General features: G+C 33.0%; 1 protein-coding gene across 3 annotated transcripts; it reads right to left on the reverse strand.

Annotated features, from left to right (window-relative positions):
- On the reverse strand, positions 1 to 10,973 carry LOC105250363 (ataxin-7). 3 transcript variants are annotated; one of them, XM_011256398.3, is made up of 6 exons: positions 10,297 to 10,973; positions 9,438 to 9,494; positions 9,209 to 9,313; positions 5,840 to 6,666; positions 1,912 to 1,962; positions 1 to 1,818 (listed from the first exon to the last, which is right to left on the reverse strand). In XM_011256398.3, the coding sequence occupies exons 1-6, from the start codon at positions 10,379 to 10,381 to the stop codon at positions 970 to 972; spliced, it is 1,974 nt and encodes a 657-aa protein (XP_011254700.1). In that variant the 5' UTR covers positions 10,382 to 10,973; the 3' UTR covers positions 1 to 969. The 3 variants fall into 3 exon arrangements, with proteins under 3 accessions (XP_011254700.1, XP_025270300.1, XP_011254701.1); XM_025414515.1 differs by having other exon boundaries at positions 5,840 to 6,704; positions 10,297 to 10,387; XM_011256399.3 differs by lacking the exon at positions 1,912 to 1,962.
- Positions 10,974 to 12,671: the final 1,698 nt, after the last annotated feature.

The following is a 12,671-nucleotide window of genomic DNA, read 5'->3' on the forward strand; positions in this document are numbered from 1 at the left end:
TGATATAACGGTTTGATAAAAATAACTTCAACTACTTGAATAAAAATCACGAATGAACGTACATACATCATCATCATTATCATCAATTGTTTTGGCAAGAATATTTGACATTTAAATTGCAATATCGCTTGATTTTATATCTGATTATATCCGAAATATTTTCGATATACAAACGCAAACTCTTATATCTCTCTTTTTCTTTAAGAGTATCTAGAAATCACTTAATAAACTAATTGCAGTTCTCTCTCATGATCATTACGAGATAGTCGTAACGCGAATAACTGAGAAGAGGATTGACGGAATGTTCTGCAACATTATAAGTCGTATAACAAATAAACACAACACATGGTATACTGTGTAAAGAATTATGTGCAGAAATTTATCCAATATCGCGATATTGTGTAAATCATTCATTCGCCGTTATCAAGATACACATTCCCATTCTTTTGTGTTTTCATCTTTTTTTTCTCCATCTTACATTAAAAATTTAGCGAGTAAACGAGAGTGGAATACATACATCGATACCTATTCCTTCTCTTCATGGAGTTCCGTAAGAAGTTTGAAGGTCTAGATACGAAATTCTCGAGATTCTAGGCGTTTGACGTACTCGTGATCTGATGTTCAAAGTTTCGTGTATCATGCGATATCATACACGAAAGCGAAAGATTACATCGCATATCGAAGTTCGTGCGGAAACATTATCCAAGGCATCGCGGACAGATTTTTTGCGATCGATTACGCAAAATACTCACATTTATAGCGATGAATGACAAAAATAAGAACCCTTTCCCCCCCCCTCCCCTTTCGATAGGCTGTGGACGTGACGTTGACTACGGTGGCAACGACTAGGATGACGACGACAACGCTGTGAGCAACGAAGAAAGAAAGGGTGATGTAGCTAAAGAAAGGAGGTAGACAAACAACGCCCGCAGCGTTCAGTCCTCAGCCCGGGGTGGGTGGGGTCTTGTGTCAGTGAATATTGAAATTGTATTGTTTGCGGCTGGACGAGAGACGAAGCCACCGGCTAACTGCCAATGGTTCCGGATGACAATTCGACCAGGAGATATCGCCAAAATGCGGATATGGCGACGGTGTAGTTGTCGCTTCAACCTGGATCGATGCGGATGTCGAATAGTCCTGCGACGATTGACACGATAACTGCTCGTGATGTGATTTGCCATGCCTTTTCTGCTGTCGCGATGACATCGGATTCGCATGATTCAGTCTTTTACCATTGATTTGACTTGCATGCTGTTGCTCCAGCTGTTCCACTGGCTTAAATAAATTCAAGCTCGGCATAGAAGCTTGTATTTGCTGATAGTTCCTAATCGAAACGGGTGATTGCAACGAATGACTATTTGGTCGTGATTGTATCTGCATCATTAGCTGCGACTTGACATCTTTGGTCGCGGTATAAATGGGAGAATATAGAGACATGGTTTCGGTATCGATATCCACCGGTGTCTCGCCCTCAAGCACCGTCGTAACCATCGTGGGCGGTTGCACGCAAGTGGTTGGCAGTGGCATCGATATGATCGGCATCGCGGTAGGCGTTGTAGTGCTCGGTATCAGAGTAGCAACGCCTGGCGATCCTTCGTTGTTTATACCCGGCAGCGGGGACAGCGACGGCAGCATCACAGATATCGGTCCCATCATCGAACCTGATTGTTGCTGCAACGTGCTGCCGCCGCCACCACCTCCATCGCCACCACCGCCGCTGTTACTGCTGTTGTTGTCGGTTGCAATGGTAGAATTGACCAGTGTAGACTCTAAACTCTGCAACTCCTCCGCATTGGCGAAATCTTCTTCGAGCTTGGTCTAAAAAAAAAGAAGAGTTGACGATTCGTAGAGTAAGAATCGTAGATCCCGGAGAAGGTGGCGTTTAAATGCCCAAAAGAAACCATGCCTTACAGGTTTAGTGGAGCCATGCGGGGCCAGACACCGATAAAGCAAATCAACAGCCTGCAATAACAAAAACAGAAAACAAGTATCAACCGACACCCTCTGTCTTTGCCTTTAACGCGAGGTAGCTCATTGTCGCGTCTCGACGCTGACTCGACTGGGTCGATCAATCCGTGTTTGTTAGCAGAATCGAACGATTTTCTTTATTTCTTTTTCGTTTCTTTAAATATAAAATATTTCCCATATCTGAATAAATTTACCTACGTACACACACATACACACACGCACACACACACACACGCGCGCGCGCAGACCCCCTCCCCCATACGCACACATCCACACGCACGTGCACACGCGCGCGCGCGCGCGCACACACACAAATATACAGGATGTCCCGAAACTCATAATCAATCTTTCAAAGACAGATTCCTGGGATCATCTGAAGATGATTTTTCCTCAACGAAAATGTCAAGGCACTAATAATTTTCGAATTATAAGTGATTGGAAATAAGGAGTTTTTCGTAAATTAAGCTTTGTAGAAATAAAATATTGACAAAACCACATTCTTCGATTAATTTTAAATAGAGTTTACTTTAGTTGAGTTTTAATTTAAGGCTTAATTGCAAAGATATATGATGACAAAAATCAGAAACACGCAAAAAATGATGGCCTTCGTCGATATTTTCGCTCAGGAAAAATCGTTTCCAAATGATCCCAGGAGTCTGTCTTTGAAAGATTGATTATGAGTTTTGGGACACCCTGTATATGACAATAGGTGTATACAGGATGGCCCCGAACGTTCCAGCCAGACTTTGAGATCTTATAAGAAATTTAATTCTGAACAAAAAATTTCCTATAAACAGTGTTTGCTGTAGATAATTTCAAAATTATCTAGATAAAGATAAAGATAAAAATCCATAAATTTATCTTAGATAAGATAAAGATGATTTTTCTTTTACTCAATCTAGATGAAAGATGAAATGCTTATTGCGATAATCTAGATAATTATCTAGATATTTTTGTTTATTTTACAAGATTATAAATATTGGTAAAAAATGTGACACAGATTATAAATGGGATATTAAAATCATAAACACATATTCTTTCTCTTTTCCTAAAGAATATTTAAATAATAACAAAAAGGTATATATAAACGATATGATAAATATTTATTTATTAATTTATATTTGTAATATATTTATAATATATTAATAATATAATAATCAATGTGTAACAATACATATTTCATTTTTATAAAATATACATTATGCGTTGCACAAATTTAAGTAAAACAAATACAAGTAAGTAAATTTAAATAAAAAAACAGAATAAAAAAGACGGCGTTCTTTTCTCATTTTAAGTTATTAAGTTTTAAGTTTCTCAAAAATTTTAGATATTTTAGATAGATTTTTAGAAGCTTATCTGGAAAACTCTTTTGCATAATGAAAATATCATCTTACACAATTTTTAGATAAGATGACTTGATATATTTTTTATCTAACATAAAGATAAATATACTTTATATTTCTTCATCTAGTTAAAGATAAAGATGATCCATTTCTTTATCTAGATAATTTTATCTAGATACCAGTAAACACTGCCTATAAACATGGGTCGAAAAATGCTTCTTTAAGAAGTTATCGTTCAAAAACCTCTGATGAAAGAAGAGGTAAAAAGAAAATGAAATAAAAAGAAAATAAAACTAAATAAATTTCTTGAAAAAAACGATAAAAATAAAAAATAAAAATCTTTTTCTTTTATGAAAATAAAATTATTTTTTTTTAAACTAATATTTTAGTAATAGCACGTAATAATAGAAAATGAATAAAGACGTTTTTCAAGAAATTTATTTAGTTTCATTTTCTTTTTATTTCATTTTCTTTTCACCTTTTGCTCTTTCTTCAGAGGTTTTTGAGCGATAACTTTTTAAGGAAGCATTTTTCGACCCATGTTTATAGAAAATTTTTTGTTCAGAATTAAATTTCCTATAAGATCTCAAAGTCTGGCTGAAACGTTCGAGGCCACCCTGTATAGGTGTGTGTGTGTGTGTGTGTGTGTGTGTGCGCGCGTGTGTGCGCGCGTGCGTGCGCGCGCGTGTGTGTGTATGTGTGTGTGTGTGTGTATGACAAATTAAAAATATACATTTATCTAAATCTACATTTTATCTTTTAAAATAATTTTAATTTTTTATTATTCTGTTATTTATTTTAAAAAATTAACTTTATAATATATATATATATATATATATATATATATATATATATATGTATGTTTATAATATAATCTTTAGTTTAATTTAACAGAAAATATATCTATTATTTAGTATTACTGGAGTACGGAAATGTATTATTATCATAAGAGAATATACGCGCATGCGTATATATTGTCAGATAATTTATATAATTATTAAAAATGATTTGTGAAACATATAAAATCGAAAACATATTAAAATCGTATAATGCAATTTTAAAAAAATAATGATTAGATAATGATTGGATTCGTTCCTATAGAAAATAAGTAGAAACTACGATATTATTTAATTTCGGACATGCCTTCTCTTAATTTTGATTTCCTACTAATCATTAAAATTCCTAGATTTCTTGAAAAAATACTTAATAAAAGATAATCTCGCAATTATTTTTATTCGAGTTATATTTTACGGAGTGAAATTCTAAATGATATATATACTTTAAATCGCATGACGTTTCTTGTCACTAAGATGCATAATTTTAAATTATTTCTTTTATTTATTAACCTTTGTTTATGAGATTCACTCTCATAACATATTAACATTGCCAAGTTATGATCTTTAGTAATATTTAATAGAATTCAGGCTATTCATTGTTTATATTTAAAAAAATTATAAATACTTAAATAAAGAATATTTAAATAAAGAATATTTAAATAATGTTTTTCGCAAAAACCTTGACAATGTATTATTAAAAATTTACCAAACATTTACCAAAAAGTAAATACGCAAATAAAAGAGAAATGTGTATCAATATATATCTATATCAAAACCTGTATAATTCAATCTAATTCAATTTCAGATTTAAATCTAAAATTGAATTTTTACAAGGAAAATTTTCATCTCTTCTACATCTATGTCTCAACTTTGCAATAATGAACAATTATTGAATTTTAAACAATTATTGAGATCAAAATATAGACTTAATGTATACATGATATCAATATATTTATTGAACACAAGTCTTTTTCTTATTTTATTTCTCAGGAAACGATTATAATATAGTTGACAAAAAAATTTTTATTTTTTAGTTATTAAGTAATTTATGATATTTTTTTAACATCGTGGCAAAATAATATCTCCATTTAATAAAAAAATAAATTATAAGATATAAAAAATAAAAATAAAAATTTTCTTCATCTAAATAAAATCTAATCTATCTCTTTTTAACGTAAAAAGAAAAAAGATATTTCTATATTACTTTTTTATAATCTGTTTTTCAATGTCTGACATTATAAAAGTATGCAGAAATGAAAGTTTTTTTTCGAAGCATAATATAAAATAAGAGAACCAACATCATGCATAATATCTCAAACTTATCTCAAGCTATATAATAATTTTGACAGAAAAGTAAGAAAGCTATACATTTTTATTGTTCACATCTTCTTTAAATACGCTGAAAGTAAAATGCCCAACACAAAACTGTATTTATACACAAATTCGCCTCAACCACACTGATCAAATTGAAACTTTCATTTCATCGGATACGCAAACAATCTCAGTCTTCCGAACAAAGATTGCTCACGCGGAAGAAACTGATCATAGTAATACGGCGTGGCGAATAAAGAAGAATCACACCGAGGATACTACAGAAAAACGAGATCATGGGGAGAAGTGTACAGAGTGTGTACAGAGAGTCTTAAATACAAAATATTGCGAGGGGAAGAAAAAAAGCAACCGTTCGCTTACCTTTGGCAGTGGATATGTGTCTGGCAGCGATAGTACAGGCGGCGAGCTCGGCGCTTCTGGCTCAGCGATGGATACTGGAGTGTTGGGAGTAAGGGGATTGTTCAGGCTAGATGCCGCGGCAACGGCAACGGTAACGGTCGAAGCTACGGTAATAGTGCCAGAGACTGTCATCTTTGTCGGTTGTCGATTGCTGCCGCTGTTCGGCTGTTCTTTCGCAGCTCGATGTTCTGCAAGGAGCTTATCGAAGGTCTTGCTGCGACCAATGACCGTTCGGCGCAACGAGACAGTATGCGCCTTGCATGTGAGTGACCTGGTGCAAGGCTTGCCAGTCTCTTCGTTCCAAACGCCACAGTGCCGATCGGGATCATATTCGCGATCTTTGAGCAATGAGCGGTCTGTTTTAAGTCTTTTGCGGCGAGGTTGATTACCGCCACCACTGCCGCCGCCACCGCCGCTGTTGCTGCCACCGGTACTGGGGCTTTTGCCTGGACTACTACCGCTGTTGGTTGAGACACCAACAAGATTCGAGGGGCCGGGCACGTTAGGAGAGGTAGTTTGCACTGGGATCGACTCGAGGGGCGACCGAGGCGATGAGATCGGTAGCGAACCACTCGCAGACAGATTTGCCTGATCCGTAGTACGCTTGACGATTGTATGATTCAGCTTTGCGCCACTAGCAGTGGGAATCGAAGAAGATGAAGGAGTTGGTAGCTGGTTGGTAGTTTTCTTCAGCTTGGACACCTTACAAAAAGGGGTTTTCGCAGGTGGTTTCACGACCGGATTCGAAGGAGGCGGAAAACTTGCTGTGCCGGAAGGATGGCGACACTCTGTGGCAAAATAGAAGATGTGTTTACAATTCTTATACCTGCAAATATATATACAAGCCGCTAATGAGTTGCAAGCTGAGAATTTTTGCAATTTAATGAATTATCTATACACAAAGCATAAATAAAACTATGTATACATATATTTTGAACATGATTTTATCAATTATTTTAATTAGATTTTGATTTAATATTAAATTAAAAATTTTAAAAATTCAATAACTATTATATATATTATATATAATAGCATATATATATATATATATATATATATATTATATATATATATTATATATATATATATATATATATATATATATATACAGGGTGGCCCATTTTAATTTCCCCAGCCAAATATTTCGGAAAATAATGAAAAATCAAAAAAATGTTTCAGACAAAAGTTGTATGGTTTCTAGGGGGACATAAGATGGTACCATTGGTTTGACCTTGAAGAGTTATTTGAAGGTCACATGAAGGTCACCTTCAATTTCTTAAATAGAACCTACATTTTCTCATTACATATTCTTGTAGCTTATCTCGAGAGCTTTCCAAAACACTATAATAAAATATTTTTTTATTGAGTACTTTTCGAGTTATGAGGCTTGAAATCATTTCTTAATTTAACATAAACCGTAATATATCTAGTAAAATATTCATTTTTCGATTATCTTGCTTTAATACTTTTATGTACAAAATAATGAGAGGAATCAATTGGTGTAAAGAAAACACATAGTTATTTTTAAGAAAAAATATGTAATTTGCAATTAACAATTACATATTTTTTCTTTGAAACAACTATGTGTTTTTTTTACACCAATTGATTTCTCTCATTATTTTGTACATAAAAGTATTAAAGCAAGATAATCGAAAAATGAATATTTTACTAGATATATTACGGTTTATGTTTAAATTAAGAAATGATTTCAAGCCTTATAACTCGAAAAGTACTCAATAAAAAAATATTTTATTCTAGTGTTTTGGAAAGCTCTCGAGATAAGCTACAAGAATATGTAATGAGAAAATGTAGGTTCCATTTAAGAAATTGAAGATGACCTTCATGTGACCTTCAAATAACTCTTCAAGGTCAAACCAATGGTACCATCTTATGTCCCCCTAGAAACCATACAACTTTTGTCTGAAACATTTTTTTGATTTTTCATTATTTTCCGAAATATTTGGCTGGGGAAATTAAAATGGGCCACCCTGTATACAGGGTGGATCTCACTCATAACTCTGTCCACCTGGAATATCTCCGTTATTTTTAGAGATACAAAAATTCTTATAAAAGTTGTACGGTACCAAGAGGACCGTAATATGCTACTAATAATTTTTTTGTAGGTGGAGGCGCTTCAGAGATTTCAAGGTCATCTCCATTTTTTTAAATAGAACCCCCCATTTTTTATTACTTATTCTTACAGCTTATCTCGAGAACTTTCCAAAACACTATAATAAAGTATTTTTTCATTGAGTACTTTTTGAGTTATGAGGGTTGAAATCATTTCTTAATTTTATATAAACCATAAAATATAAATAGTAAAATATTCATTTTTCGATTATCTTACCTTAATGCTTTTATATACAAAATAATGAGAAGAATCAATTGTCAGGTGTAAAGAAAACATACAGTTGTTTTTAAGAAAAAATATGAAATTGTTAATTGCAAATTACATATTTTTATTAAAAAACAACTATTTTTTCTTTACACCAATTGATTTCTCTCATTATTTTGTATATAAAAGTATTAAGGTAAGATAATAAAAAAATGAATATTTTACTAGATATTTTATGGTTTATGTAAAATTAAGAAATTATTTCAAGCCTCATAACTCGAAAAGTACTCAATGAAGAAATACTTTATTATAGTGTTTTGGAAAGCTCTCGAGATAAGCTATAAGAATAGGCAATAAAAAATGGGGATAACCTTGAAATTTCTGAAGCGACTCCACCTACAAAAAAATTATTAGTAGCATATTACAGCTCTCTTGATACCATACAACTTTTATACGTACAAAATTTTTGTATCTCTAAAAATAACGGAGATATTCCAGATGAACAGAGTTATTGGTCCACTCTGTATATAATTATATATAAAAGAACAATTAATAGTAATGTAAAATATAATGTTATAAAATATAGTTTACAATTAGAAAAGTACATCTCATCTATTTTTAAAGTGCCAACATAACATACTACATAACATTAATTAATATAACTATAATTTTATTAAATCTTTTTCCAAGATTTAATATTCAAAATACAGATTTAAATCAAAATGCAAAATATAAATTAAGATAATAAAAGTAATTAATAATTAATGTTTTACATTATAATCATAAATTATTAAAATTAGGAATCAAAGTGTTTAATATTTATCTTTAAGCTAGAATATTCACTAAATAATTAAGATTTTTTACTATAACACATCTTATAGTTATAAACAGTTATAAAAGGCAGCTATATTTCTATATTCTATATTTTTTGTAGACACAAATTTACACATTTGTGCTATTATAAATTAATGTAACAATAAAAGGGAAATACATACCCATATGTTGAATAAAAGCTTGTGGTTTTACTATGGCATTGCATATTTCGCATACCACTCCATAAAAATCATCCCTCTCTGGGCAGAAGCCATATAAGTCAATATCTGAGAAACATTTTGTTAAATTAATATTATAGCAAATTTATAAAATTGAGATAATCAAATACATTATTTTTATTATTGTGTATATTATTTTAAGATATAATATTGAGAATAAGCGAACAATTACCTTCTGCAGAAAGACGTGTGACTGAGCTTGATGGTTGGACTTCTGTTTCTTCATCGCCTAAAAGATATAATTTTATGATAGCACTTAATATTAGTCAACATAAAATTTATCTACATATTCCAAAAAAACAATGATCTTTTTAATATAAAATATGTATTTAATATAAAATATATATTTCATTACGCAACAAATTAGAAATTTTATTTCTCTATATATTGCGGAAAGAGATTTAACACATTAATCCAAAAATATTATTTACACACTAATTTATCATATTAACTGCACATAAAATCTATTAAAGAAATCATACATGTTAAATTTTCTAATTACACATGTGTGTATATGTAAAATTATATGTATTTAACTATATGAGATTTCTTTCTGAGACTATTTCAAACTTAATATTTGAACAGAAATGTGAAATAAAGAACACAACTTTGTAGTAAGTTTTATTTTTTTATTTACATCTCGCATACATGCACAATTGCGGCTATACAGGATTCATCAATTTGCGAGGAAATGCCGCGTTTCTTTTTTCAACAATATCTCCCGTCTATTAAATCTATACGATATAATTATTTCCTCCTCGACGAATATGGTCAAGATTGTGCGACCCTCGCTTTCGCAAATTATTTACATATAAATTATCAGTCCTGAAAAATCATTCACGCGTAGACTCACGCCGGCAACGGGGGCGCGACGCGCGAGAAAACAGCGTGCCCGTCGCTCTTCCCCCCCGATGCCGTTGATAAAGAAGCGTCGAAGTGAGGTTAGAGTACCGCGCGTCTCCGACGCCCGTCGCCGTTGAGGCCATCACGGCCGCGGGCGTACGGAGGATGGACAGATTTAGCGCACTTACTCAGCGGCTTGTCCCGTCCGATTCTTTCGATCCAGCTAGACCAGGGCTGGCCGTGAAAGAATGTTGGGCTGTCACTTCCCGACATTGCCAATGGCGCTCGCGTTCCGAGTGAAACACGGCGCGGTCCACGCGCGTAATACGTAGTACGTAGCGTGGTGAGAATGTTCTTTTTTTTTCTCTTTTTCGGGGATCGCGTCAAATCGCGGTGAGCTATCAGGTGCGATGCAGCGATAATATACCCCGCGCGCGGTATCTACTGTTCTTTCTCGCTCCCTCCCCTCTCTTTGTCCTCTCCGCGTGCGCGTGCCGCACCGCGACTAGACGCATTTGCCTCTTGACTTCTCCATGTTCTCCCTTTCTCTTTCTCTCTATCTTCCCAGCTGTTTGCTCAACCGAACCGCACATGCGACGAGAGAGCAAGAGAGAAAGAGAGAGAGAGAGAGAGAGTGTGTGTGTGTGTATGTGTGTGTGGTGTGGATAAGTTATTAAGCCAGATCTACATTGGTCGTATCATAACGTCGCAAGTTGTAAGATTTCCCGTTCTACAATGACTACGTTTACACGTCACTCTTAATCGAGGGTGTTTACGACAATTAATCGGATCTCTGATCGGACTGAGCAGTGGTACTCAGCGATAGACTTCCTAAATTTCCCTAGATTAATCCGGATCAATGATGTGTCTCGGAAATAATCGAATTAGATTAACAGTCATCGAAAGAAATTGCGGTCGAGCTGATGGAAAAAATTGTGAAAAACATCATAAGAAATTATAGAAGATACTTTATTATTCTTTTAATTAATATATCTTTATTTATCAAATATATATTAATAAACAAATGTATTTTACTGGAATAAGATGTTTTCTATAAAATAAGAATAAGTTGTTAATCTAATTCGATTACTTCAGAGACACATCATTGATCTGGATTAGTCTAGGGAAATTTAGAAAGTTATCTCTGAGTACCACTGCTCAGTCCGATCAAAAATCTGATTAATTATCGTAAACACCCCGGGTTTAATAACATCAGTAGTTCTAAAACTGTCCAATCACAACTATTCCTCTGAAGAATGGAATGACTGTGATTGGCATAGACCTTATAAGTATGGACTGGCAATACGTATCAGACTGTGTCCGGAGGAGGTTAGAGAGAGAAACATACTTTTTGGTACTTCTCTTTCTACAAGTGCAATGCATACTTTCGGACACTTGTAGAAAGAGAAGTACTAAAAAGTATGTTTCTCTCTCTAACCTCCTCCGGACACTGCTTCTCTACAGAAACTATAGGCAATTGCCAGTCCATATCTGTAAGGTCTATGGTGATTGGTTAGTCTTAGAATACGGATGTTATTAAATCCGATTAAGATCCATTCTACAATGAGTCGTAAGTCATAAGTCGTAGGCAAATTGACCAATCATGGTTGATTATTTTTGAAATAATCAACCATGATTGGTCAATTTGCCTACGACTTACGATTTACGACTCATTCTAGAACGGGCCTAAGTCGTAGGCAAATTGATCAACCATAGGCCGGTATTCATAGTCCGATCTTATATTTGAGATCGTCTTAAGTTCGAGCTTGAAATGCTACGCAGCTATTTGATTGGTTGAAGGAGGTCTTAAGTCAACCTCGGACCAGACTTAAAACGATCTTAAATATAAGATCGAACTATGAATACCGGCCGTAGAAATAGTAAGTATGAGAAATAGTAAGACTGATGGCAGAGAACTAGACGTGAGCGCTTACGTCTGTCGTAGTCGTGGAGTAGGTACGTAAAGTAAGACAAAGAAAAACGTATGTCGTACAAGGCCATTGTCATAATTCTTATTACAAATTTATTAATAACGTAAAAAATTTATTACTTACCTAGATTTTTATCTTTTGTCATTATCAATGAAATTTCTTTCCAAGCATTATGTTTTAATTCGTTGTCCTTAAAATCTCGATGTTTTTTATCATATAAAAATTTTCTTTCTCTGTATAATTAAATTAAATAATCATCGCCTATTTTTTCAGTAACATTTATATTAGTATTTTCAATATCTATCTCATAAATTTCTTCATTAATCGTTTTTGGCCATTCTTCATTCCAAGTACAGGAATATATTCATGATCCATTTTTCTATAATAGCTGGAATTATTTTTTCTATTTCTATTTAAATATATAAATATACGTTGAATTATCTGAAATATAGAATTAGTGAAGTAATTAAAGATGTAATTAAAATCATATATAAATTAGAATGTGAATATTGAAAAATCTGCAGAGGTGTAAATATATATGGTTATTTGAAAATTAAAGGTTATATATTATTTTTTAACGATATCTATATGGATTATTAAAATAAAATTAAATAAATATGCAAATAAGATTA

Source organism: Camponotus floridanus, unplaced genomic scaffold, assembly GCF_003227725.1.
Source record: "Camponotus floridanus strain SB8 unplaced genomic scaffold, Cflo_v7.5 scaffold82, whole genome shotgun sequence".
NCBI lineage: Eukaryota > Metazoa > Arthropoda > Insecta > Hymenoptera > Formicidae > Camponotus > Camponotus floridanus.

Excerpts from the sequence above, each read along its gene's own strand:
- LOC105250363 (XM_011256398.3), bottom strand. The coding sequence starts at position 10,381 with ATGTCGGGAAGTGACAGCCCAACATTCTTTCACGGCCAGCCCTGGTCT. Across the intron at positions 9,495-10,296 it reads CGGACGGGACAAGCCGCTGA|GCGATGAAGAAACAGAAGTC; the intron begins GTAAGTGCGCTA and ends TATATCTTTTAG. Across the intron at positions 1,963-5,839 it reads ACACATATCCACTGCCAAAG|GCTGTTGATTTGCTTTATCG; the intron begins GTAAGCGAACGG and ends TTGTTATTGCAG.